Source organism: Nematostella vectensis, chromosome 3 (genome assembly GCF_932526225.1).
Source record: "Nematostella vectensis chromosome 3, jaNemVect1.1, whole genome shotgun sequence".
In the NCBI taxonomy this organism is placed as follows: Eukaryota; Metazoa; Cnidaria; class Anthozoa; order Actiniaria; family Edwardsiidae; genus Nematostella; species Nematostella vectensis.
The window spans coordinates 18,062,100-18,090,085 of record NC_064036.1 but is presented as its reverse complement, the minus strand read 5'-3'; the positions used below and the strand labels follow the sequence as shown (position 1 = coordinate 18,090,085).

General features: G+C 40.4%; 3 protein-coding genes across 6 annotated transcripts; 2 read left to right on the top strand and 1 right to left on the bottom strand.

The window, feature by feature from the left end:
- Nucleotides 1-843: 843 nt before the first annotated feature.
- On the bottom strand, nt 844-8,522 carry LOC116616261. Of its 2 annotated transcripts, XM_032378324.2 has the most exons (5): nt 8,253-8,522; nt 6,667-6,785; nt 5,638-6,276; nt 1,351-5,499; nt 844-1,227 (listed from the first exon to the last, which is right to left on the bottom strand). In XM_032378324.2, exons 2-4 carry the CDS (start codon nt 6,763-6,765, stop codon nt 1,381-1,383), a joined length of 4,857 nt encoding a protein of 1,618 aa, XP_032234215.2. In that variant the 5' UTR covers nt 6,766-6,785; nt 8,253-8,522; the 3' UTR covers nt 844-1,227; nt 1,351-1,380. The 2 variants fall into 2 exon arrangements, with proteins under 2 accessions (XP_032234215.2, XP_032234214.2); XM_032378323.2 differs by having other exon boundaries at nt 844-5,499.
- A 134-nt stretch (nt 8,523-8,656) lies between these two features.
- Nucleotides 8,657-19,344, top strand: LOC5509373 (heterogeneous nuclear ribonucleoprotein H3). Of its 3 annotated transcripts, none has more exons than XM_032378327.2 (9): nt 8,657-8,823; nt 9,432-9,510; nt 10,700-10,811; nt 11,572-11,759; nt 12,334-12,472; nt 13,212-13,367; nt 13,626-14,017; nt 16,926-17,030; nt 18,463-19,344. In XM_032378327.2, the coding sequence occupies exons 1-9, from the start codon at nt 8,791-8,793 to the stop codon at nt 19,023-19,025; spliced, it is 1,767 nt and encodes a 588-aa protein (XP_032234218.1). In that variant the 5' UTR covers nt 8,657-8,790; the 3' UTR covers nt 19,026-19,344. The 3 variants fall into 3 exon arrangements, with proteins under 3 accessions (XP_032234218.1, XP_032234216.1, XP_032234217.1); XM_032378325.2 differs by having other exon boundaries at nt 16,926-17,054; XM_032378326.2 differs by lacking the exon at nt 8,657-8,823 and adding an exon at nt 8,879-8,920 and having other exon boundaries at nt 16,926-17,054.
- Nucleotides 19,345-20,891: 1,547 nt separating this feature from the next.
- On the top strand, nt 20,892-27,024 carry LOC5509374 (MOB kinase activator 1B). Its single transcript, XM_001629837.3, has 5 exons — nt 20,892-21,041; nt 21,245-21,411; nt 21,575-21,668; nt 24,793-24,926; nt 25,477-27,024. Exons 1-5 carry the CDS (start codon nt 20,902-20,904, stop codon nt 25,725-25,727), a joined length of 786 nt encoding a protein of 261 aa, XP_001629887.3. The 5' UTR covers nt 20,892-20,901; the 3' UTR covers nt 25,728-27,024.
- The last annotated feature ends 962 nt before the right edge of the window (nt 27,025-27,986 follow it).

The following is a 27,986-nucleotide window of genomic DNA, read 5'->3' as shown; positions in this document are numbered from 1 at the left end:
AGTGTCAACCCGTTACAGCGGGTTGAGAACCTTCAAGTTCCTATAGTATACTATGGTCCCCAAGCCGCTGTAGCGGGTTGACCAACCGGTTAGAAGCCAACCCGCTGTAGCGGGTTGAGTGTCAACCCGTTACAGCGGGTTGAGAACCTTCAAGTTCCTATAGTATACTATGGTCCACAGCCGCTGTAGCGGGTTGACCAACCGGTTAGAAGCCAACCCGCTGTATCAGGTTGAGTGTCAACCTGTTACAGCGGGTTGAGAACCTTCAAGCTCCTATAGTATACTATGGTCCCTAAGCCGCTGTAGCGGGTTGACCAACCGGTTAGAAGCCAACCCGCTGTAGCGGGTTGAGTGTCAACCCGTTACAGCGGGTTGAGAACCTTCAAGCTCCTATAGTATACTATGGTCCCCAAGGCGCTGTAGCGGGTTGACCAACCGGTTAGAAGCCAACCCGCTGTAGCAGGTTGAGTGTCAACCCGTTACAGCGGGTTGAAAACCTTCAAGTTCCTATAGTATACTATGGTCCCCAAGCCGCTGTAGCGTGTTGACCAACCGGATAGAAGCCAACCCGCTGTAGCAGGTTGAGCGTCAACCCGTTACAGCGTGTTGAGAACCTTCAAGTTCCTATAGTATACTATGGTCCCCAAGCCGCTGTAGCGGGTTGACCAACCGGTTAGAAGCCAACCCGCTGTAGCGGGTTGAGTGTCAACCCGTTACAGCGGGTTGAGAACCTTCAAGTTCTATACTATGGTACCCAAGCCGCTGTAGCGGGTTGACCAACCGGTTAGAGTATGGTTAGGTATGAGCCTTAAGAATAACCCACTAAAGAGTATTGGACTAGACTACTGCGCAACACGTTTTATTTGGGCGATTTCTAACCTAAATAAACACTACATCAAACGGTAATGGTTCATAGCTCTCGACATCCAAGTGAAAAAAAACCGCCTTCAATATCTTAAGACAGTTGTAGCTGATACATATCTCTTTACCGAGACACTTCAAAATAGTTGAAAAAGCACAATAATTGCTGATTTGTTTTGACATTCTACAGGTATGCTTAAAGTACTCACTTGGGGGAGGGTCTAGGCGATTTAAGGTATTTACTTGGGGGAGGGTCCAGGCGATCGAAGGTATTTACTTGGGGGAGGGTCTAGGCGATCGAAGGTATTTACTTGGGGGAGGGTCTAGGCGATCTAAGGTATTCACTTGGGGGATGGTCTAGGCGATCTAGGGGAGGGTCTAGGTGATCTAAGGTATTCACTTAGTGGAGGGTCTAGGCGATTTAAGGTATTCACTCGGGGGAGGGTCTAGGCGATCTAAGGTATTCACTTGGGGGATGGTCTAGGCGATCTAGGGGAGGATCTAGGTGATCTAAGGTATTCACTTAGGGGAGGGTCTAGGACTGTGACGGGCCCTCAGCTGTCGGCTACATGCCTCGACTTCGCTACTCGGCGATCTAAGGTCCAGCTTGACGCGCTTCTGTCGTAGCTGCCGATGAGATGTTTCCTCGCTATCTGGTGATTTATGATTTGACTTCTTGCGTTTCTTTTGCTGATGTTTGTTCGCCCTATCCAATTCGTCATCTGATGAGCTATCCTTCTCTCTTTTTTTTAGCAGTTCTCTGTCAGACGTCTCAAATTCGCCATCTGATGAGCTATAAGATGTCTCACCTTCGCTATCTGGTGAATTGTACTTTGGCTTTTCGCTCTTCCTTCTTAGCTGTCGGTCAGACGTTTCAACTTCGTCATCCGATGAGCTATCAGACGTTTCAACTTCGCTATCTGGTGAATTATGCTTTGGTTTTTCCCGCTTCTTTCGTAGCTTTCCATTAGACGTCTCAAAATCGCCATTTTGTGAGCTGTGCTTTAGCTCAATGTGCTTTTTCAACCACCAAGACTCGACAAACTGTCGGGAGCACTCGGGACAGTCAAACTTCTTCCCTGTGTGGCTACGCATATGTCTTACCAAAGAGTTAGACTGTGTGAACTTTTTATTGCAAATATTGCAGAGATAATCTTTTATTCCGTCGTGAGATTTACGATGGCGACAGTATGACGCCACTTGGGCGAATTTCTTTCCGCATTTTTCACAACTAAATCGTTTTTCTTCCTCATGTATGAGCGAATGGGTCCGCAGCTGCGAGGCGGTTCTAAACCACTTGTCACAAGTCGTGCATTTAAAAGGTTTCTCGCCAGTGTGGATGCGCATATGCTCGTTAAATTTAAGTCGATCATAATGTCCAGATCCACACGTAGGGCAGGTAAAGGGCTTGCCTGTATGGGTATACATGTGTTTGGTAAGCTGACGTTTATTCTTGAAAGCCCTAGTGCATTGGTCACACTTGTATGGTTCCTCACCGCGGTGACTGAGCATGTGCTTCACATAGGTCACGTGGATTCGGAACGGAGCCTGGTCACACTCATTGCACTTGAAACGGTGTCTATGCTCCTTCTGGTGGTTGTCAAAGGAGAAAATATCGTGGAATTTCTTTGGGCAGTGCGGACAAGTGATTGGTGGGGTATCTGAGTGTGCTTGGAAGAGATGGTACGAAAATGGTCTCCAGGACTTGTAAGTTACACCGCAGATCAAACAGTGAAAGGCCCTTTCCAAGTCATGTCGTTCCTTACGATGGATAAGCAATTTGCTGTGACTAGGCATGTACTCGTCGCATTGTTCGCATTTGAATATCATGTTTGTTGTGTGGGTCTCCTTATGCTTGGCGAGATCCTCTTCACAGTCGAACATGATGTGGCAGTTCTGACAAAATATGAATGTCGTATTGTAGTGTCTATCCTTCAAATGTTTATGGAAAACACCTGGTGATAAAAAGACTTCCTCGCAGAACATACAGAGGTACCTATGTTTTGTACCTCTGATGTACCAATCACTCGCCTCCGATACCGGGGTGTTTTCGGAGTTATCTAACGGATTATTCACATTGTTCTCCTTATTCTTTCTCTCTGTTGAAGTGCCTCTCGTATTTGTTGCGCTATTAAGAATGCCAGTGGAACCAGTGCTAGCACGAGTTGCATTCTGCGCTAAGGGAGGGATGGCTGCTAGGACGTTTGATGACCTTGCAAGTGCGTTATTTGATGTTTTGGATGCTTGCTCTGAGGGTGTGATCTGGCCAACAGGCACCTGGACCTCGCCTTTAGATGTTAAATGTTGCTCTTTAGAGGTTGCTTGTTGCGCGTTAGAGGTTGACTGTTGTGTGTTAGATGTTGCTAGGTGCGCGTTAGAGGTTGACTGTTGTGTGTTAGATGTTGCTAGGTGCGCGTTAGATGTTGCTAGTTGCGCGTCAGAGGTTGACTGTTGCACGTTAGATGTTGCTAGTTGCGCGTTAGAGGTTGCCTGTTGCACGTTAGAAGTTGACTGTTGCGCGTTAGAGGTTATCTGTTGCGCGTTAGAGGTTGCCTGTTGCGCGTTTTGGTTTAAAGATCTCTCTTGCAAGTTTTGCTGACATAAAGGGTGGAATGTATCATTTGTAATAGTTTTCTGGTGCAACTGGCGAATCGAAGCTTTTGCCACATATTCCTCTGGAGCACTTTTGCCTGATGGACTTCCTTCAGAATTGCCATCTAGTGTAACACCCCCCACCAAAGGAGACTCTGGCGCGTCACCCACCCGAGCTCTCTCTACTAGAGAGACCTGTACGCCAGATATAGCACGTGATGCTTCGGAAATACCCAGCGTTTTCGAGCTGTCGTTGTTTTTCTCTGGACCCTTATTGCAATCGCTCGAGGAGCCGCTGTCAAGGCAAGCTAACCAAGGCGAGGATGTGCCGACATTCGTACATTTCTCCCTTCCGGTTTGTGAGACTTCCAGTTTGTTCCCTGGTTGTATTCCGACACCAGCTGTGATCCTTGGAGTTATTTCGTTGCTCGACATAAATGACATTCTAGTTTGTACTTGTTTTCTAGCAATGGATGGCGAAGGCCGATTATCATCATCATTCTCCCTGTTATTACTAGCCTGTTTTGATGTAATATCCAGTTCTGTATTACACGCTTTCTCGAAGTTCATGGGACCAGCAACGTTTCCACCCAATGGCGCCTGGGTTTGCAGCGCGTTGGAGAGGAGCCGCGTCGCCTCGGTCTGATGAGGAACGAGATCTTCCGAAGTTTTCTTGATGGCAGGTTCACCAAGTGGGCACTGATCCTTCGAGATTCCCCCCTGCGAGGGTTTTTCAGTATTATCTTTGTTTGCCACATCAACCCGTGCATTCCTTGTCGATTTGTCCTCAGATTTAGACCCTGTATCAGTCACACTCCTCGTGATATTTTGTACAGATTTATCTAGCTCTCCACGAACAAAGTACTGTCTGATATTACCTTGACTACTTGGCCTGTCGTTATGAGCTTGGTAATTCCCTTGAACTTGAATAATCCTCGGCTCTGCGGCTGCCGGTAACACAGTTCCCACGGAATGCATAGACATATGTACATTTAACAACGCTACGTCAGAAAAATGCCTTTGACAAATGCGGCAAGCGTTGTTTAACATTTTGAATTCTCTTCTGTGAAGTTCGAGTGAAAAGATCTCAAGAAATGTCAAATCACAGTGCTGACATTTCATTGGGTCCACGTTCGAATGGTTTTGACGCACGTGCAGAATTAAGTGTTGGACTTCTTTGTAGCATATACCGCACACAATGCAAGGGAACATGCTTCCCTGTCCGTGGCTTGTACCCCAGTGTGCCATCAAATCAGTCACATATTCAAAGAAACTGCCGCACTCCGTACACCTCTGCAGTAAGTTGCCAAGGCTGTGGGTGTCTTGGTGACGTCTCAAGGCCACAAGGGAGTCAAACCGGACGTGACAATTTACGCAGCATATGATCTCCTCGTTGATGTGTTGACTTGCCAAATGCTGGCGGTACACATTAACACATTTAAACGTTTTAAAGCAAAAATTACAACGGTACGTGAAAAGAACGTGTTCTCGCTGAGTTTTGATATTTGGATTGCTCAGCACTTCGCTAAGAAATAATTGGTTACTGCTTGCATTATTATCGATTTGATGAGGCCCAACTCCCAAAGGGCTTTGGTTAGGTGCTTTCATAGTCACGGCTTCTTCATCTTCATTCTCGGAATCATCTTCGGAATCATCATCTTGGAAGTTTTGAAGCTCATCAGAGAAGTTTGAGCAATTCCCGTCACTTTCAATACTTTCTTCATCAGATAAGTCTTCCTCGCTTGAATCTCCCTCGCTATCTGTTGGTTCTTCATTCATGTAAACTTTGGTATGGTGTTCCTGTGGCGGCTCCTCTGACGGACAAAGTCCAATATCATCTGACGAAGGGAGCCCTACATCGTGTGGAGTGCAGGTACATCCCTCCTCGACTTTGGTTTCTGTCTTTATTTCTTCTTTAATAAGAGGCTGCTCATGTCGTGCTTCTTCCTCCTTTTCCCGTGCTCCTGATCCATCTTTCCGTGTTCTTACTTCCTTTTCCTCCTCTACTGTTCTGTTCCTTGCAAGATAACTTTGTGGAGCAATTTCCTGTTAGATAAAAACGAACGGGAGAAGTGTTATGATTTGGCACTTTCAACAAGACAGAAACCTTATCATTATATCAAATAACTCTGCAAACGAACGGACAAGTAAACAGACGGAAGGGCGACAGGACTTCTCACTTACCATGTCTGCAGTAAGGACCCATCTCTTTTCTCCTGTTGTTTTGTGATAGTAATACAGCGTTTCCCCTGACTTGCACAGAAAAGGAACCCAATCTGGTGACGCAAGAGTACTGTGACTAGAGGTTGGCTCATCTGTCTTGCTGGTGACCCCAGGTTGTGTTTTAGAGGATACACAATCACTAGATATGCTAGTCACTGGCACCCTCGACGACTCAGTTTGGTTCGTCTGAGAGATGGACTTTGTTGAAAGGCTAGTCACTGGCACCCTCGACGATTCAGTTTGGTTCGTCTGAGAGATGGACTTTGTTGAAAGGCTAGTCACTGGCTGTCTTGACAATTCAGTTTGTTTCGTCTGGGAGATGGACTTTGTTGAAAGGCTAGTCACTGGCTGTCTTGACAATTCAGTTTGGTTCGTCTGGGAGATGGACTGTGTTGAAAGCCTAGTTACTGCCAGTCCTGACAATTCAGTTTGGTTTGTCTGAGAGATGGACTTTCTTGAAAGGCTAGTCACTGGCTGTCTTGACAATTCAGATTGGTTCGTCTGAGAGTTGGCCCCAGCTGGATTGCCATTGTGGCAAATAGATGGAGGGCCGTTTAACATTGATTTGCAAGATAAGTCTCCATGTGAAATATTCGGACCCTGCGATTGAAATTAAACAATATCAAATTACCTTGTAGAATCTCAACAACCATAACGGGGGAAGGGCGTGGTAAATGTGTACCTGCACCCCTTTAAAAATGGGAAATAATGTTCCACAGTAAGCTGCTGTCCCTGAGTTATGTCCTAATACTTTGCAGACCAGTTTGTCTATAACGTTTTTTTTTTCAAAGCTCTATCGATTCACACTCACACATTTGTTTTGCTTGCATATACACAGTGCTGTAGCCCTCAAAACCTCAGAGGGAAACAAAATACATAGATATAGGTGCTTTGGCACTGCATACATAATGCAAACATAATTGCATTATCTAGGCAAAATTGATTGGTTTGATGTTATTGAGCAATAACTTGGGGGTAAGAACTCCTTACCGATATGCTCTTTGGCCATCTGTACTCCCCAGTAATGATATTGTGGAAGAAAATTGTCTCCCCTGACTTGCACTGATATGCATACCATTCAGATGACATACTTGAAGCACTTCATGGACCTAAACAAAAATAAGTATTTAAATACAATAGCAAACCACTTCCAATAGATTTCGGTTCATTGGTTGAGCTGATGCCAGGCTGGAAACTAACTCCACACACTTTACTCCACCATGTACAAATAAGTAATAGGTGAGAATGTCTGGTCTTCTTCTGCTTACTGTATAATCAATAGGCCTCCCCTCCTCCCTTCCTCAATGACGTTGAAGGATCAGCCTTTTGGTGTATGACATCTGGCCGGTGCATGTCCCCTCAGAAATCCTGGCTACATGCAGGAGCAGAATGGGTGGAATGCCCTTCATTCCATTTCGAAATGGGAACGCAGGATAAACGAAGGTGCGCTTTTCTATTCTAATCATTCTCATTCCAGGATCATGATTAAAAAATAACAGGGAGGGGGGGAAGGAGAAGGAAAATAATGCCTAAACCATGTCTCGCCTTTTTCATTTGACGCCCCTTAACCTCTTCTGCTGTATGTGACAGCAAATTGACAGCTAAATAACATGTCACATAATCATTGTCGACCAATTGATTCTCGCTTAGTGCTACAAGCGTGCAATTCAAAACAAAACAAACTCACATAGATAGAGCTAAAATCTTAGTGCTATGCAAAGGTAATAATGCAAGATGAAGCCATCCCTCCCCTAAAAAAAATGTAAAAATAGCACCTAATCTTCAAGAATCCCACTAGTCTGCTGCAGGAGCTGATTATGCTCTTTAGTGTGTAGTGGGCATATTACTAAAGCAGAAGAGTTTGTGAAATGTTTCTCTCGAGAGGCAATCTCAGAAACTGTTAAAATCATGCTTTTACAGAACCCTGTCGGCAACACAGCCATCACATCTTTGCCTTCTAACAATAAACGAAAAAGGCGAGGCATCTTGTAGGCGTTCTTTTCCCCCTCTCCCCCTTTTCCTGCGGAGCGCATTATCCAAGAAGGTGGCCAGGGTATTTGAACTCTGTGTTTTCAGGATTTTAATGCCAGAAAAAATATCAAAGCCTACAGGTAGGCCACATTTCATGACATTATTATGTATCAGAAAAAAATATCCTGGTGCTTAGAAAAAAACAACAACAATAAAAAAAAAAAACCTTCCTTCATTGCCTTACAGGACTCTCTATACAATTTAATTTGAACTTTACCAGAAGATTCATAGATGGATGGCATGGTCATAAAATAGCAATAAATTTTAAAAGTACGTAGACAAACGAACAAATAACTTACTAGATAACAAATAAATGTTATAAACACATAAATTGAGGGCTAATTGCTCCTCGAAGCAACATGGAATGCTTAGAAGGAGAATCGACGAGTAGGATAATTGTTATCAATGATAATAACTTATTATGTCATAAATGTAGTAAGACAAAATCACACATCCAAAGTTGTAAAAACTAACAAAACACGTTTAGCAAAGGAACATTCCATTTAGTGAGGTTTAGTGGTCAGCATTATCTAATAAGATCCTACCTTAATTGAGCAATTCTAGAAGTCTTTAAGGTGATCCGGGGGAAGCAAATTTTCTCCTCGTGTTTCTTGGCATAGGATGTTCCGATGCTCCGTGGGTGCCCGATTTGGACTCATTAGCATAACAAAAACAGGCAAATACAGCGCCAAAAATATGATGAACAAAGGAATAGTCTGCCCAGTCAACCACCAATCAACTAGTCAAGCTTGTTAGCAGGTAGTAGTTAGGAAGTTAGTTTGGAATTTACACGAATAAGATAAAAAGTCCTTGAAATCGACCTGTGGCAGCTACAACAGGAAACCCATGATTACAAAGCACAGTCAACAAGTTCTCAGCATATTGTTGGGTTTCCTGTGAGTTATGCGGGACGCCCGCAGGTTGGTGTCAGGGCTAAGACCACGTGGTCAGCAACAGGCCGCCATTTTTCCTCTTGACCTCAGCTAGCGTCTTCCAAAGAACTGACTTCGCGTCTACCATTTGCTAGTCTACACCAGTTTACACATAGAATCCGAGCTCTGACACATCTGCCTGTTCGCCAGAATGACAAGTATTGATAATCAAGCAGACTCTGGGGTAAGGAGATTTTATACTAAAAGGTTTTCTACTTCGTTCTCTCACCGCGCCTTTCACAGCCGAATCCAAGATGGCGTCTAATTTTGGTTGTAGTATGGTAGGCTAAAGTATATGCTTTTGGGTTCCTTTTGACCCGCAATCGCGTTGAAACTAAACTAGGTTATTATTCAACGCTTATACAACGCTTTTTCCATCGGCTATTTATATTTAGTTTTTGGTTTGCAAACTCTATTCTCGTTTTATTTTACGCGCCATTTCTCAGCATCTCGACAAACGATTTTTCAGTATTTGTGCTGTTATCTATAAACGTGGGGTTTGTAACCGGTTTCTTACAGGTTTAAAGTTAATTTGATTTATCATTATCAGCTTTATAGGAGTGCAAATGTATTTAATTCGCGAGTTTTGTCTTTACTTGATGTTTTGTAGCGGTTGGATGTGTTGTCTGGATTTAACTAAGTTGAACCAGACAAATACAGAACAACCCAACGGTCAATCGATATCTCCACTTGCACAAACGCAACAGTTAGTCGTTTACTTTATGGCTTTTATTTTATTAGGAAATGCTTCATGTCTGACATATTACTGATGTATAGGGGTTATTTCTTTAGATGGATAATGAGTGCGTAGTGCGAGCACGCGGTTTACCTTGGTCTGCTACCCCTGAAGACATCCAGAATTTCTTCAAAGGTAATAACATCAATTCTTGACCACCTTACCATTGAATGTATTTCGGGCAAAATTTTTAAGTCAAAAAGAAATGTTTTGTGTTGTTGAGCTTCTTCTGCATAAAGAGAGTAATATGTAGACTACAACTATTTTACCAAGAAGGAAGTCCGTCCTTTGCTGAAGCTATTCTCGTCTTGGAAGCTATGGCGGAATGCTTGGGAAAATAGCTCAGCTAACATGCCTCACTTTAGATATTATGTTTGTGTGATAAGTTTGAGCAGACCAAGGCTGAAACAATCAAAGCTAGCATAAAGCGGAGAGTTTTTTATTGCAATCAGCAAATGTTAGATATTTTTATGACTTTGTTCATCCTTTGTGTACTCAAATTAGAGACAGAGTTTTGAGTGCTTTTTTTGGTGCATTAGAATAATATACCTAGCTTAGTGAAATATTAGACACTCAAAAACATGTTTCACAGATGTTGTTTCTTTGACTCAATATGTCACTTTTTAGCTTGTTCTTCTTAGTTTACAATTTCTTTGACATTATTTTGGGTGGTCTAGAGGAGGTCCTGAACGAGAAAAGGTGCCTTAATGTCTGATCTTCCATTGTCCAATTTCTACAAGCTGTATACACTCCCATTAAACTAAGGTGTTTTGCGAGCACTATTTGATGTATTTTGCTTAGTTGGGCTTTAAATAAACAAGACCAACGCTTCATTACTAATATATAAACCAGTTTGTAAATAGTTCAAATAAGCTCTCATTGTTTAGGATCATCGTCAAAATGATCTGTCCAGAACTACACCAGTGATTTGTACAGATGTGCTAATGGAATCCAACTCTGAAAAAATGACACCCAGTCTCTTTTTTGTTCTTGTTTACATTTGAAAATATAAGATCTATTTGCAAGGGAACTTCAAATTAACCAATCGTGATTGAAGTCTAATATGAGCTCTCAGTTACTTGCTTGATTTAACTGATGTAAAAATATGGTTTGTTTGACCCAATATTCTGCTGCCCCATAAAGTTGCACAGCCTTTTATTTGGAAATTCCTCTTATCAAATGAATTTCAGGGGGGAGAAATGAAACTAGGGTATCAAAGATAAAATAGAAAATCACTTTATTCATCCTTATGATCAAGGGATATCCATGATAAACTGAAAATCACTCATCTTTTTGATCAGTAACATTTTCCTTGTTTCCTTAGACTGCAACATTGTCGGTGGACCTCAAAACGGTGTCCACTTTACATTTGGTATTGACGGGCGTCCAAGTGGGGAGTGCTTTGTGCAGTTTGTCTCTGAGAAAGATGTTGAAAAGTAGGTTACTGATGAACATGTCTTATGTGTGTTGCACACTGGCAACATGACGACATAGATGCATGCTATTTTATGTTCTTATGTTCAAGTGTGCATCTGGCACATACCAACATAACATCAACATAAGACATTCAATATTAGACATTGTTACACAAGAAAAACAAACCATTGACTTATTTCGCTTATGACTTATGTTAAAAATGTGCATCATGCTTTATTAATCACAAATTCATCTGTTGTTAAAGCAAGAGTAAACATTTCTCTCGGGTATTTTAAGCTTAGTATCTAAATGAATGCCCAAAAAGCTCACCAACATGTAATCAAATGCCATTTATAGATGACATAATGTTTATCTAGCACCCATATTACAATACAATACAATAATTTATTTTGCGTCGACGACGTGAGGAGTGGTCCCCCAGTCTCCCGAGCTCGGGGAGCTCATGGTACAAATGCTCGATAACACTACTGAAACACTTACATTACACATTACATAATATTCCTGATTGGCAACACGGTTGGTTCTCAAAGGAAATTGATAACATTATCCTTTAAGTCCCCAAAGCTAGCACAAGCAGTGGCAGAACTGTTTAATAGTGCTATATTGTTAATCTTTTTCTCTATAGTACAGTTTACAAGAAAACAAAACAGTCTTGCTATCAGCAAACATCTAATTATCTGTATCTTAACTTAGAAAGGTCCTATGCAATAACACCTCACTGAGACTTCAGTTTAAAAAATTCCATATTTTGACCGTTAGGGCCTTAGAGATGAACAATGAGCACATGGGCAAGCGGTACATCGAGGTGTTCAGATCCAAGGCAGAGGAGATGGAGTGGGTCATCAAGAGAATGGGGCCTCCCTCGGACAGGGACCAGGAGGCAGTGGTCAAGCTCCGCGGTCTACCTTATGGCTGCTCTAAAGAGGAGATTGCACAGTTTTTTACTGGTAATATGACCTTTACAATCTGGAGTATCTTTGGCTTAGTTTGCTGTTGTATTGTTTTTGCTCCAACTAATGCTAGAAATGTCAACGGAGCTACTCTGTTTTCACATTTTAACCTTATGCCGATATATTTTCCTGTAGTATCATTAGTTTCTTTCCATCCCTTCTTTTGTTTTCTTTAAAAAAGTAACAAATCAATAATATTAAAAATCAGTATTTTTTTTTTAACAAGCCACTCTTTAATCACATGATACTGTAGCTGTATTCACAAAGTCAATTTTTTCACATTGGTAGCCATGCTTTCTCTACAGCTTTTTTTTTATTTCACTATTGTGAGTGACTATGACTGCAACTACTCTTTTGAACCAAGACATTGTCAGATATGATTAGTAACTGATTCAGCCTACTGAAACTTCTTCCCATGCCCACGCTCCCCGAGTGGGATATCATGGCTGGTGATAGCAGCACACCCTGTTCCACACCCAATCATCCTTTCTCAAGAGCCAATGCTTGCATCCAGCAGCACCCACCCCCCCTCAGGAGGGAGCCTAACCTTGTAATTATTGGGTTCTCAAAGGGTTGGAGATAGTACCAAACGGGATAACGATCACGTTAGATGAGGAGGGGAAGACTACCGGGGAAGGCTTTGTGGAGTTCGCTTCACCCGAAATAGCAGGGCAAGCCATGCAAAAACACAAGGAAAAGATCGGGCACAGGTGGGGAAGGAAGACAGGTTGTGGTACGGGTCTGGCACCCATGGTTGGTTGGTTGGTTATTGTATCATGTGATACTTAAGTTTATTAGCATTTATTAATAGATATCCCTGACAACATATTATATAGGGGAGTATTGTAATAAATAATATGTTTAGCTGTATTTATAGAAATTTGTAATATTTTGACTAAGCAATGGTAAGTTTTGCAAAAATGCCCAATGTTCATCATTTGTCCTAAACATAAAGCCAAAGGCAAATTAATCATAGAAGGCTTTGGCATTATTTTTTTATAATCTTTGTAGCTTTAAAATATTATGTAGATTATATCTATAATGTTGTTGTTTATGGCACGTGGCCTGAGTTGTTAAACATCTGTATTCATATCCATTTGAGGTAGACCAGAAGTCTATTGAATTACGAGATTGCTATGTCTGCTATTCCCAAAATCTACATGCTTTATTATAGCATATATTTTTAAATGTCCAGATAATCAACTATAATGACAGGGTTGCCCCTAACACCATCTGCCGGCAAATTTCAATGGTTCTGGAAGAGTTCAAGCTTGCCACTTAACAAAGACTTTGATACTTCCCTTAATTTTGTACTATATTTTACTAGCCAACTACCGTATGATATCCTTAGGGACAGCCCTGGTACGAAATTATTTTTCACCCATTTTTGTATCACTTTGTAAGCAATTTTATGTTTTCCAACTAATTTTCATCCTAATTCTTCATTAGGTACATTGAGATCTTCAAGAGTTCCAAGAGTGATATCAAGTATGTGTTGAAGCCTAAGCCGCTGATGTCCACCAGGCCTGGACCCTATGACAGGATGGGCGGACCCTTTGGCGGGCCACGCTTTGGACGTGGGGGAGGCGACCAGTTTGAAAGAAGGTGATACATGCTATTTAGTTTGCTGGTTGAGTTGGTGGTGTGTTAATTAGTGTTTTAGGTTTACTTAGATAAGGGATAAAGTTTAAGTTGGAACAACTATTGACTTGTTCAGTAAAACTGAGTTGTTGCATACCTCCACAACTACTATTATACTGTAAATATACAAATGTCCTGTTTTTGTTGATAAATATACAAATATCTACCCTGTTTTGTTGATGGTACCATTTCTTGCTGACCATTGATTATTTTTTTCCTCAGATACCGTGGTGGAGGTAGAGGTCCATTTGGCCCTGTGTTTGGTGGTGGTAACTTTGGTGGTGGTTTTGGAGGTGACTTTGGAGGCCCCTTTGGAGGAGGAAATATGCGTGGGGGAAGAGGAGGGCGTGGCGGTAGGGGAGGATTTGGAGGTGGTCGCAGCGGTGGTACGGGTGGGTTCTCTGGGGTAAGTTCTACTGGACATACAGTGGCCATGAGGGGGCTGCCATTTGGTGCTAAAGAGACGGATGTCAAGCAGTTCTTTATGCCACTGAACCCCGTGGAAGTTCGCCTCAGATGGGGCCCAGATGGGAGATGCTGTGGAGAGGGAGAGGTTGACTTTGCTACTCATGCTGATGCCACTGCTGCTATGTCCAAGGACAGACAGACAATGGGTATGATTTTCTTGTCAAATATTTTCATTCTTAGCATTATTAATTAATTTTGGGAGAGGTAAAAGTCACATCAGTGGAGTGATGGGTGGTGTATGAGTACGCACTAAAGGGATCTATTGAAATATTTTTTTAAAGGGGCCGTATGACAAGGTTCTTAAAATACGCCCTCGCGTGCGGAAATGTAAAGATTAAGCGTTCAACTATCAGGTTCCAAACGCTCCAAGTGAAATATTGAGATGAAGTATTTTTTATTTAAACCTGAAATACAGCAATTTTGGCCGCCATTATTCAGTTGGAATCGAACGATCCAACGTTGTGATGTCACTTGTCCTCAAAATCAAGTTATGGGATGGAATGCCTTGCTCTGAGTCGCAAAAAAAATGACAGCTTGCACAGAGTGGGGTGAGGATTTAGCCAGAAAATTCAGCTCTCTACGATTTACTCGATGAAAGTACCCCCAAATTAGATAGGGTAAAGGTCTGTTGTTCTAAAACGTTGAATAAGGAAGCTTAAAAGTGGAAGGAGAAAGCCCTGAAACAGAATGACTAAAGCCAAGTAACAACCGTCTTGACTTTGTGAATTACCCAAAATAAACTGCATGATGGAGAGTTAACACTACGATCTTACCAGCTCGGAAGAACGATGGGAACCCAAATAATGTATATCTCAGTGTGACACCATATGAAGAAAAGTGCAATGTCCGGTAAGAAAATAATAAAAACTTTACGGGAAAAAGTTAGCTGTTTCCTTCATGTTTGTACACGCGCATATTTTCGAGCGCGCGCCATTTTGATTTTGAAAGGCACCCCTTTGAAATGAAAGTCCGAAAGTGAAAGTACAGCTCCGCAATACTTTACTATAATTGAAAAATTGGTTGTTTTCGATTTCTTGCACTTGTCCTAAAACTACACTAGCCTTGCTACATCTAAATTTAGAACAAAAGAAATAGCTGGACTTGAAAGAATTCATTCATGACAAACATCATGACAAGGCAGCTTTGTGGATTCAAATATTCAGTAAGTTATATTACTTATTCACCATATGTGATTATTTAATATTTAAACTAATGACATCACATACTCACCATATTTGTGAGTTTGGAAATAGATTTGATTCAATATCAACCACGATCAAAACTTTACAACAGTTTATTGTCAATTCACAATTGAATTAAGTTGGTCTATGTTACTTGACTAAAAAAAAATCCAAGTTAATAGCTACAAGTTAAAGCATCACTATTTGCTCACTTACCTGGTACTTAGAATCTGGAGAAACTTCCATTCATATTAGTTTGGACATATTTGTATATGAGCGTATTTTCATGAAATTGACATTAATCAAAAAATATTTCAAGACATCTTCTCAAAATAGCAATCACAGGGATTCTTCATAAGTTCAACTACTTCTCCAGAGATTGGTAAATCATGTACAGTAGAAGTTTCTTCAACTTTTACATTTATAATTCTTTGGGAGATGCAATTTTGTTTGTTTGTAATAACAAAATGAGCTTTAAACATCCCTGTTACTCAAATGTTAAAGTCATTTTCATCTTTGCATTCAAGGCCACTCTCTTTGGCCATACTTATAGTTTTCAGTCTTGGTAAATAACAAAAAATAAATCACATCCGATGGATGTCCTTGACTACTTAAAAACAACAAAGACAACACGACGTCTGGTAGACTATTTGCTAGGATATCCACCAGAAACAGAGAAATAACTTAAATAAATTGTAAGTGCGACTATAATTACAAATGCAGTGAGCTGTCTCAAGTTTGTAAATTAAGCTTAAGTTACAAGTTTTACTTTTATGGCGTATAACTCATACCTAACCTAGTAGAATCTAAACCAAAAACTTTATATAGAGGCTCCCACTTTGAAGGCTTTAATAGCAGTGTTGATGAACAAATAATAAATAGAAGAAATTTATCAATAAAGCGTGCAGTACAAAACCATTTGTAATTCATGATAACAAAACAATTCTCACTCGATCAAAATTCAAGCATATCCAAGCCATCCTAGCTATCGTCTATTCCATAATAATCGATCGTCCTCTCAATCATAGAGCTTTATTAATTCCAATTATTCTTGATTCTAAGTTTTTTGGATTAAAATGATACAATATTTTTGGAAAGTTTGTCATGGCTAGTGTAGAGGAGTCTGCCGTCATTTTGTTTATCGAGTCATCTCTTCTTGTTGTGTCTTGTACGGTTACTTATCTTTGTTTTGTGACGCTCGTTCAATAATTGAACAAAGGGCAAGAACTAGAATTGAGTTCTTTGTTTGAAATAGCACCATTGATTCAAATGCAGCATGGATACGATCGAAAACTCACCTTGTAGAGGTGGACTTGTTGATTCCTTTCGTGTTGAAATTACGCACGTGGTCGGCAGATGATCGCTTTTTATATCAGACGCTCGTAATTCAAAGCAGTTTTCTTCGGCTACCAGGGGTTTAGAATGTGAAAGGTTTCTTCTGGATCTCAGTCAGGTAATCAAATTTAAAAAACAGGGCCGTCTTTCTTCCCATAACCGCTCCATATTGATGTTTGGAGGCCAGACACCAAGTATACAAGTCTATTTGGCAATGGTTCTGGAAGTAATGAGCCGACTTGTTGGGGACAAGTGACGTCATAAGTGCTCTCCAAATCAAGCTAGCTCAAGCAATGGCTGCCTATTTTCGAACGTTTTATACGGGTTTTATTGTCACTTTTTACAACTTTGCTGTCGGAGTTTTGACCTAATTTTTTCACCAAGAGTATATCAAACGATGCTCTTTCTAATGAATGTAGCGAGGGCGTAATATTGATGTGAATTTACGTCATACAGCCCCTTTAAGGCTTAAATAACTTTGAAAGCAATTTTTGACAATAATTTAATAATTCCTGACATTGTGTGTTGCTTTGTGCAGGCCACAGATACATTGAGTTGTTCCTGAACTCTTCCCCTGATGGAAGCCAGGGTGGATGGAGTGGCTCTAACCAGAGAAGTGGAAACGTGGCGTCTAACCAACAAGGTGGGGATACTAATCCTCAACAAGGTGAACACTCTAGCCATCTAGGGCAGGCTTGTTATGCCTTGTCTTTGATCAGTTTTGTCCGTCCCTCCAAGGGCTGACCAAAATGTGTGATCACCTGAACTGTCCAATTTTAATGACAGTTTTGTATTTTGAAAAATGATATTCAAAGATAAAAAAGAATGAAACAAATACTAGTTTCATTTGTATTTTTACAAAAATCAACTAAAAAAACTAGCAAGTTAAAAAAAAACAACTAATTTTGAAGACAGACAAGAACAAAACAAGGCACTGAAAGTCTGGCTTTAAGCAACAGGCCTTTTCCCAGATAATAGGTATCTTGGTAATTTGAGAATGGAGGCAAAGCTATGGCTGTGAGTAAATGATGACTTACCACAGCTTTAGTTTCCCACCAAGTTTCTACATGACACATAATCTATAGAAATATGGCTCACTTACTGCACAAATAATTGCTCTACGTATTTGCTGCATCTATTGTGTAAAATCTTAGACACCTTTGTCTTAGAACTATATTTATGTTTGGTAAATTTCAGCTCTTGTGTTCAATAGTTATTTGCTATGTTATATTTGTGAATTTTTTGATTCTGCTTTTTTAGCTGTAAGATGTAAGATTTACCGTATTTCCTGGCGTATTAATGCACACTTTACTCCCAAAATAACCTCGAAAAACAGGATGCGCATTTTACACAGAACCCATTGTGCTCAGTATGATAAAAAGCAGAAATCAATAAGAAAATGTGGCGATTCCATTGTAGGTGGGAAACATCACAAAACCGCTTAAAAATAACATAGTAAAAGGTATTTCAAACGAAGAATATCTTCAATTTCCTCATCATGTGTTTTGTAAGAAAATAAGCCCCAAATCTCGCCAGAAGAACAGCAACTGTTTATGTTTCCTTCGCGATTTTCTTGTTGTCCGCCATGTTGGAATTTTCTTGACCCAGTTTCTCTGCACCTCATCCAAAATGGTGGTTAATTCTGTGAACGAACACAAGCTCGCATTTCGATGTTCCATGTGAAAATACAAATGTTCAGCAATGAAAAAAACAGCTTTACAGTTGTGCTAAGATGTGCTGATTATGCCTAAGAGGTTCAATAAGTGATTATCACCTTCAAGTTCAGATGTAGAAAAGCATTTACTGTACTTATGTATAAATACAATGAATCTGAACATTTATCTCATCTTAGTACTTCTCTTTCTTTGTTTGTTCTCATTTCCTTGTTTTTTTTTTCGATTGGGGTGTGTTATACTTGGGTTTTCAAAATAAAATTAGGGTGCAAATTATACACGGGTGTGCATTATACATCGGTAGATACGGGAATGTAGATGTTATATAAGTCTTTTTCGCTTTTTTTTAGCTGTTAGATGAGATGCAATTTAGATGTTATATTTGAGTTTCTTGTTTTGCAGAGAACTATGGAAACTCAAACTATGGCAACTACAGCAACTTTAGCAGTGATAATGGCAACTACAATAACTTCAGTGGCAGCAGTGGTAACCAGATGGGTGGTGGGGTGGTCAACAGCGGAAACTTTGGTGGCCAAGCAAACACCGGCAACTTTGGTGGCCAGGGAAACACTGGCAACTTTGGTGGTCAACAAGCCATGAACACACAGAATGTCCCACAGACAAACATGCAGAGTCAGCCATTCAACCAGAGCAATAACCAGTTTGGTAGTGTCCAGAACACAGGAAGCTTTGGTGGCCAGTCAACAACAGCATATGGGCAATCTGGCTATGGAAACTATGGCAACCAGGGCTCTACCTATGGCACCCAGCAGACGACTGGTAACTTTGCTGTGCAAGCACAACAGCAGACAAGCACACCTTTTAACCAGTCGGGACAGCAGACTCAACAAGCAGCCACGGGGTATGGCAATACCTATGGTACGACAAGTGGTACCTCTTACTTTGGCAGTAACAACCAAGTCAAGCAGGAGGCGACCTCTGGTCAGATGTCATATGGATACTAAATCAAATAGCTTGCTATAATTGACTGCTTCCACTTATGTACAAAGTGACATTTCGTGGTGAACTTTCTTAGACGGGACACTGAATCACAACATTTTATATAGCAACATCACATGTCCACTGCATACGTTAGCTTCTTAAAAAGCGGCAGATAAATGGCATAGCCCTGCTAAACACTTCTCATATATATAAGCAGAAGATGTTCTTGTAGAGTGTTTGCAAGGCAACATCAACCTTGTTCATTTTCTGCTAGAAGATGTTGGGTATAAGTTTTAAAAGTAAAATGTGAAATGTTTTCATCAGTAAAGTGTATCATGAGAATCGTTTGCAGCTTTTTCAACTACAGTTTACACCTTGTGTTATTCCCAAAGTGTATGCTCCATTTATGTTGCGGGGGAGTTGTCGGGGAGTCCACAGATACACTTAATCCCTGCCCTTGTTCTTTGGTTCAGGGGACTATCAACAGGGGGGCTATCGCTATCCACGGGTCCTGTCTCATCTAGCCTCTGATATATTAGGCTATCCACAGGTCTCCTCTCAGCTAGCCTCTATTACAACAGGCTATCAACAGGTCCCCTTTCAGCTATCCTCTGATACAACTGCCTATCATCAATAGGTTCCCTCTCAGCTAGCTTCTGATACAAAGGTCTATCAACAGGTCCCCTCTCAGCTAGCTTCTAATACATTAGGCTATCTACAGTCCCCTTCTCAGCTTGCCTCTGACAGGTCCCCTCTCAGCTAGCCTCTGATACAACAGCCTATCAACAGGTCCCCTATCAGCTAGCCTCTGATACAACGGACTATCAACAGGTCCCTTCTCCGCTAGTCTCTGATACATTAGGCTATCCACAAGTCCCCTCTCAGCTAGCCTCTGATACAACAGCCTATCAACAGGTCCCCTATCAGCTAGCCTCTGATACAACGGACTACCAACAGGTCCCTTCTCCGCTAGCCTCTGATACATTAGGCTATCCACAAGTCCCCTCTCAGCTAGCCTCTGATACAACAGCCTATCAACAGGTCCCCTATCAGCCAGCCTCTGATACAACGGTCTGTCAACAGCTCCCCTATCAGCCAGCCTCTGATACAACTGCCTTTCAACAGGTCCCCTCTCAGCTAGCCTCTGATACAACTGCCTTTCAACAGGTCCCCTCTCAGCTAACCTCAGGGGATCTAAGGCATGGTTCTAAGGATTCATACGGAAAAATCACACAAAATGGTGTGTTCATGGGGTTTACACAAAAATGCACAAAATTTGTATCTTGTAACCATGGAAACCAAGGTCACGTGACTAAGGAGGCCATCTTGGATTTTTTATTCTCCTGCCTTCAACTTACCCTGGGTTCCAGAGGCTGAATATCCGCTTTTCCCAGCATGCTAGGGGGCGGGGGTTCAAATGGGCTGGCAATTCTCGCTTCGCTCGGAAAATCTCTCGTTTCGCTCGAAAAATCTCGGTTTGCTTGAAAAACTCTCGGAGCCTCTGGTCTCCAGGGTACCTTAAACTCAACCAAATGCTACGAAAATTTTGTAGGTAATTTTGTAGGTATTAGCAGCCTGTACATGGCTGCAGCTTGAAAATTGGGATAAGTTTAGAAATAATCGCGATTTTGTGCTTTTTTTCTTTTTCAAACCCCCAAAAAATTGTTTTTTTTTCTACATGGAAAGCAGGCAACCATTTATTATTTTTTATACCAACGTAAGGCCCTTTTTTATTTTCGTTGACATCGAGAATAGGCTCCTGGAAGGGTAAAAGTGAAGGACATACTAATAAGAAAAGTTATCCCTCCCGGTTCACGCTGGAAGTGCCTTGCCTATTGAGAGATAATGTCTATTTTGTTGCACTCATTAGGACAAACCTTCCGGAAAAGTATCCCAAGAATGCGCGATGACGTAATGCACAGAATTGAGGCTAATAGAGCGGCCGCCATCTTGAATCGTTTCCTCTTTCGTAGCTACAACAAGGCTGGCTATTTTACGGGGTATTTCAGGAGTCCTTGCCACAAGATGAGCTTCCTTTTGTGAGTTAATAGATACTTTATCTCTAGCATTAACTAAATTTACCGAATCTGCCATGATTTTCACAATACGACATAGTGCACTATTTGATAGAACTCCCCTCTTGTTTCTTGTTGTGTTGTTATAAAACTCTTTAGAAATGTCTTTGTAAGATGTCTGACGATTTAAAGCTTGCTCGAAATCTGCATCTTGCTTGTCTCTACAGTGGAAGCAGGTCAACAAAGACTTTCAAGCCAAAGAAAAATATCCCCGAAGGCACTCACCAGTATGATTTGATGAGGCATGCAGCAGCTACTCTCGGCAGTGGAAACCTTCGGCTTGCTGTCATGCTACCAGAAGGCGAAGACCTGAACGAATGGGTAGCGGTAAATAGTAAGTTCCCCCATTAATCTCACACCCAAAATGACAGTTTACTTCTACTTAAAGTCGTCCAAAACTTACTCATTTACACGATAATGATCATACCGAATCACTTCGCGACTATTTCGTTCCCGTTCTAATTGACATTGAGTGAGATTGTGTTCTTCTACCACAGCCGTGGATTTCTTCAATCAAATAAACATGTTGTACGGGACGATAACGGAGTTTTGCACGCTGGAGAGCTGCCCTGTGATGTCGGCTGGACCGAAGTAAGTTGTAGGAAGAACAAAAATCTTGAATTCGAGAGCTTATGAATGGACTTTTGGAGGGCCCCATCAATTGCTTCAGCAAGGGGGAGTTATTTAACAGAGTCAAATATCAATGGTTTTGTTATCTTTTTATTGATGCATTTTTTTTATTTTGAACCTTTTTCTTTCATTGAGTTTGTTCATTGGTATTTGTGCTTCATGACCAACAGTTTGTTTAATCTGGTATAGTAAGGGAGGGGGGGTTATTAGCCTGCGTAGCTCAGGGCTTTCATTAACTTTCAGAGTAGGTGGTGGAGGTTGATAAGTAGGGGGTGGAAGTTATTTTATCTTTTTAGTTTAAATAAAACTTAAGTCGACAAAAAAAAAAAAACAACAAAGGGGAAAAACCGCCTGCAACTGACCCCATGACCTTTTCGATACAACATTTTCAATACACTTTGTGTGTTTAATGTTAAAAAGCTGTTTAACCACTGTCAAATGTGAAACAATCATAAAATGGCCTGTGCAAAAGCCTGCTTGCAGGCGTTACCGGGTGTTTTTTCGCTATGTGTTAAGTCGTGGTCGCCATCTTGGTTTTGGCCACGCTAGCTTGGTGCAATTGACAAAATGTGACGAAGAGGGCTGGGGGCCCCTCTCCCTAGCGCTTTGCACTCGTTCCAGCTTTCGCGCAGCCAGAACAAAACAAGATGGCGGCCACGACTCGTCACATAGCGAAAACACCTTGTAAACATAGTGGAAAAAAAACACCGGGTAAATTCCTGCAAGCACGCTACCTGTGCAAAAACATGCAAATTTGCTGCTTTGCTCTAGAGAAATTATCCAAGCAAACATGGCAAACTTTGCCATCTGAACTTTCTTTGCTATATTTGTAAAGTTTTTTTTAAACAAGTTTGGGAAGTTTCCGGAGAAGAGAGGTGGACATTCCACCAATCCATCAATAAATAATCAATTTATTTTGCCCAACGAAGGTGAAAGATTCTTTGATCTTGTCTTGAGTTAGCCTTGTTCGCATGCGTCTAAACAGCTAAACAGCTTTTCGCTAGCTGGGTCCCTGTGGCGAGACAAATCCCCCCTTACACGCTCATCCCGTCCCATTTGGCTTTGCGTTCTCGCTGTTTTCTTGCAAATTTAGATGCATGCAGAGTAGATTAGTCGTGAGTGAAGTTTGTAGAGGCCTGGGAATCAAACTTGCTAACGACGAGCTGTTCTCCAGCAGAGTTTGCAACACCTGCACAAGGACAATTTCTGGATAGCTTCTTTCTGTTTGCAAACCATGAAACCCGAGGTTTCATAAACCTTTTAAGCACTTGATGTGAAGGCTTGTTGATTGACATGACATGCTATTGATATATTAGCCAAGCAAAAAGCCTGTTTGCTCTGTTAGCTGGCAAACAGAGTTTCAAAAATCTCATGGGGTTGATTGCAAGCGTTTTTTGCTGGGTGCCCCTTATACTCGCCCCAGCCCTTGCTCGGCCATGCAAAAATGGCTCTGTAAGTCAACAAAACCAGCTAGGGGGTATGGGTCTTGTTTCACAAATTAAAGATGACAAATCAAATTTTGTCATAAGCCACCTCAAACAATGCTTTTCAAAAGAGGTACTTACCATCATGTTTGTGAGATTTTCGTGACAGAAATAATAGGTAGTCCAGTTGTGATCAAAATGTTAAGCAATTTATCTCAATCGAATTCAGTCACTCAAATGTTTACAAAGAAAGTCGAAATATTAAATCAGTCAGATGATTCAATCCTAGTTTTCTAATTATAAGCCCAATGTTTTTCATTTAATTCTAATTGTTTTATTATTGATGTGTTACCTTTCAAATATTTCCCAAAATTAAATTTACCAAAATTCAAAATGCTGGCAATGTTTTTTTATTATACCTGTTTTCAGTCACACATGCCACTGTGCCATGTCGTTTACAAGTTGCAAGTGTTTTTTGATGGAAATCATTCATGACTTTTTAATCCTTCCAATTCTGCATCTTTGACAGCTTTAGATAGAAAACAGCCAAAAAACAACATCATAATAGGTTGCCTTCCAATTTACAGTACCATCACCCCAAATAAACAAAAAACACAAATCTAGCAGTTAGATAAAGTTCAAATAAACTCTGGGCTTTGCATAGTTGGTTTGGTATGTATCTTTGATGTATTTCTTGTCTACTTTTTTGAAATCTGGTGCCTTTCAACGCCTGGTGCCTTACTTGTTGATTGGTGTCTCACAGCCATCATAACTGTGAAATGGCTTCTTTCACCCAAAATTATTAGGGACTGAAAACAGGTATACCCATGCCGAAATTCTAAATCTAAAGTGTGGCAGCTTATCAAAATTTGTCAGCCATCTTGGAGTTTATTTTTAACTGAGTTGAAGCTGCCACTGTGGCTGCAAATTTCACAAAAAATCTCTTGTATCGGCCAGAGACTGAGACTACCTTATTACACTATTTCGTGACACGATTTCACTATTTTCGTAAAAAAACGGGTCACTTTAATTTCACGATTTTGAGAAAATGAAATCAAACAAAACTAGTGAATTTGAAATGTACTTCAGTCATCAAAACTGTATTTAAACTGTAACAAAAACATGCGTGGGCTAAATTTAGTTCCACAAAAAATAATCTATAAATACTGTTCAGAATTGTTCAACTCAACCCCTTACTGTACAATAGGTACTCACTTAAATTTCGTGCATCCCAATTTTCACTACACTTTATGTTAGCGTCACTTTATTTTTGCAAATTTTTTATTGTAGCAAAATTAAATTGACATGAAAATAAAGTGTTATATTTGCTTAGACCTTATTTGGATATCACAAAATCAGAATTCAATAACTGCATTTTTTTCCATACTGCACATAGATCTCTGTGTGTCTTTCTGATTCAATTGGGGATAATTTTGCACTTGTGAGTTTTTCAAAAAGCTCAAATTGCACTCGCTGTAGACGGCTCGTGCAATAATTATCCTTTTTTGAAAAATTCAATCTCGCAAATTAATCCCGAATTGAACTCGAAACTGTATAATTACCTATACTAATGTGAATGCTGCGCAGATGTGAACTGCACTGCCATAGTGGTTAATGCTGCATACATAAGTCACAGAATAATGGATGTGATTTCTCACTAGATACGAGTATCATTGGGCTGATGGAACTACAATAAAGAAACCAATAAAGTGCTCTGCTCCAAAATATATTGATTACCTGATGACCTGGGTACAGGATCAGCTTGATGACGAGACGCTCTTCCCCTCCAAAATAGGTATGATCTTAGCCTCTAAGCTCAACCAAATTTACAAGGACCACCTTTGTTAGCAGAGCAAGATCAACTAAACTAATTTTGGTGAAGCAAATCAATACAGTACAGTATACAGTATCCTGGTTGTATGCGCAGTCTTCAAAAAAATGGTATTTTGTGCAGCCAGGTGTAGGGATTTTCCACATTCATATTGTCACAGGGCCATATATAATTGTAGCAGGGGTTGGGGCACTGGGGGCATGTGCTCCCCCCGTTATTTTAAAAAAATACGAGGAAATGACCATTAGGGGCGTGGCTTTCCACATCCCCCCCCCAATATTTTCGGAATGTTTTTGTATTGTGTCCCACCCCCAATATTTCAAGGCAGCTACGGCCCTGTGTCAAATTACTGTTCATGGATACTATAAAATACTGAGAATTTATGCGCCAGTTTTAGTAGGCATTAAAAGTGACCTATTTAATTTCTTCTCATGACCCAAATGATAGTTATGATAGAGACTTTATACCACTTTGTTGAGGTTTTGATATTGATGTATGGATTTTGGTTTGGTAGGTGTTCCTTTTCCTAAGAATTTCCTGGCAATTGCCAAGACGATTCTCAAGCGTTTGTTCCGAGTGTATGCCCACATCTACCACCAGCACTTCAAGCACGTTGTGAGTCTAGGGGAGGAGGCGCATCTGAACACCTCTTTTAAACACTTCATCTTTTTTGTACAAGAGTTCAGCCTTATTGACAAGAGGGAGCTGGCGCCGCTTCAAGAGCTAATAGACAGACTGGTCAATAAGGACAAGGACCGCTTGTAGTTTATAGTAGGAAAGATATTCATGACTGGGTTTTCTAAGTTCTCCAAATAACTGAAGTAACAGCTGATTATCAAAATGCTGTGAAGATTTGTACAATGATTACTGTTCGACAATCCTCCACAACATTAATTGGCATGTACACACTGGGAATTAACTTTTATGAATTACAATCCAATAGCAAAGACATCAAGATCAAGTTTTGTTTTCTCTTGATCTCTTCTTCACATTGTATATTTCTTCACACTTGCTATCCCGTCTTTTGTGCTGTTGTGGTGTCCTTTAAGTGTGCCAGGCTCAACACTTGATGATGATAAAAAATTATTTTGTACTGGTAGCCAAATGATCATGTATCATATCCATGATGTGTTTGTACATAATGTGATTAAAATTTGCCATGACATTTTTTATTACAGCCGTCTGCATATATATAAATTGTATGTCTAGCTAAAATTCATGTGAGTATTTATCATCTCAGTATATTGTCATCAAACTAGTAACATAAGCTGATTGTACGTATTATGGCTGTAAATTTGGCTATCATTTGTTTATGTAGGGGATCACATCCACAAGGCTAGACGGCCATTAGGGGACATGTTCCCATGGGAACAGTTCCCATGAGATTAGACAGCCAGGGGAACATGTTAATATGGGTACACAAGGCTGTCTGGTCATAAATGAAATTTGTAGCCTTATCACAATTTGGTGTATTACCATTTCTGTATGGCTGAGCAGGTCAAACAAAGATTTTCTCTGCCAAAGAAAAAGCATTGGAGCAGCAAATGTTTTAATGACCAAAGGCCTGAACAGTTTGTTGGTTTGTGCTTCCAAATGGATCATTCTTGTCATTATATATAAATCTTGGATTAGTGCTTGGGAACTTATTTGTCCTGGCTTTCTTCAGACCAGTATTCTGGTCTTATTAATTTTTTTTTTTTTTTTTATAAATTGAATCCACATGTAGTAATAGTCTTGGGCCTACACACTAAACTCTAAATCCCTGGGCTGTGCCAGCAATGCTGAAAAAGCCTGTATTTGGAGTTTGATTCAAAGTTTGCAACATTTGACTGGACAAACAACTGATAGATGTGGGTCTACAAATGGGAACCTCCTGATTTAAACAGCAAATACAGCATTGTAGGTGAAAAACCCATGGGCAACGTCAGCTTGGATTAGTTAGGCTCTCTGTCGAATACAATATAATATCCCTACATACATTTAATTCTAAGCCCCAGCAATGAGTTGGTAGTTTTATATTTTTATTGCCTTGTAAAATACAAAATAAAAGAAATTCTGGAAACTTCTATTGTTCTCATTATCAAGTTTACTTTTTTGTGAGAATTTTAATTTTTAGAATTGAAACATGCTGCCAAGGAATGGAGGATGTTTTTACTGGGATACCTGTGTTATTATCAGGATGAATGGTGAATGTCTAATCAAATCATAACCTGACCAAGTTTCCAATTCCATCTCTATGATCCTACCCTGGGTATCAGAGCCTCTAGACTTCTCTCTCCCAGTGACGCTCAGGCTCAAGAACAATCAGTTATCAATCAGCCACCAAAGAGTCAATATGTCGGGACAATTGGTCTGAGCGCTAAATTCAAATTTGATATTCTAAACCTAATTGAATATCATTCCTAGACTTGTCCACCTAAAATGGTTCTATTAATAGTAAAACAATGCTATACCAAGGTGTGTGAGCTCTAAGATACAAGCATTTCCATAACAGCGCAAGAATAATTTATGCAGATGCGTTAGATTATGGATAGCACATAATTTAAAATTTTGCACCGAAAATGCGAGTGGACAGCAAATCACTAATTTACCAATCTCCACACAGCTGTCTTGCTACCTGTGCAAAAATAGTTTAAGAGAATAGCAATTTTATAGGAAACATATTTTGTTTGTTTGTGTGATGATGAAAGCAGGCATCAGATCTCTAAAGGACAGAAGAGCCGAACTCTGCAAAGAGTTTATGAGAAGCTTACGTAGGGACAATCCATTACATCAGATTGCCTCGTCGAGAACCACAAAGCCACTACACCAATATAATTTAAGAGCAGATAGAAAGATCGTACCCACCCTTTGCAACACTAACAGGCTGGCGGACTTTGTCACTGTTAAATTTGTGGAATTTCTCCAAGTCATGTAATTATTTGTATTTTATGTAAGTTAGTATTTATATTCCGTGTGCGCAGACACCCGTATTTCAGATTAATCTGCAAGTGGTACAATAAACTATCTATCTATCTTTAGTGA

Coding starts and splice junctions, on each gene's coding strand:
- LOC116616261 (XM_032378323.2), bottom strand. CDS start 6,765: ATGTCATCTGAATGGTATGCATATCAGTGCAAGTCAGGGGAGACAATT. Junction 6,277..6,666: donor GATGGCCAAAGAGCATATCG/GTAAGGAGTTCT, acceptor TTTCAATCGCAG/GGTCCGAATATTTCACATGG. Junction 5,500..5,637: donor GGGTCCTTACTGCAGACATG/GTAAGTGAGAAG, acceptor TTTATCTAACAG/GAAATTGCTCCACAAAGTTA.
- LOC5509373 (XM_032378325.2), top strand. CDS start 8,791: ATGACAAGTATTGATAATCAAGCAGACTCTGGG. Junction 11,760..12,333: donor GATTGCACAGTTTTTTACTG/GTAATATGACCT, acceptor GGGTTCTCAAAG/GGTTGGAGATAGTACCAAAC. Junction 17,055..18,462: donor GGATACTAATCCTCAACAAG/GTGAACACTCTA, acceptor CTTGTTTTGCAG/AGAACTATGGAAACTCAAAC.
- LOC5509374 (XM_001629837.3), top strand. CDS start 20,902: ATGCGCGATGACGTAATGCACAGAATTGAGGCTAATAGAGCGGCCGCC. Junction 21,412..21,574: donor CGAATGGGTAGCGGTAAATA/GTAAGTTCCCCC, acceptor CTTCTACCACAG/CCGTGGATTTCTTCAATCAA. Junction 21,669..24,792: donor GTGATGTCGGCTGGACCGAA/GTAAGTTGTAGG, acceptor ATTTCTCACTAG/ATACGAGTATCATTGGGCTG.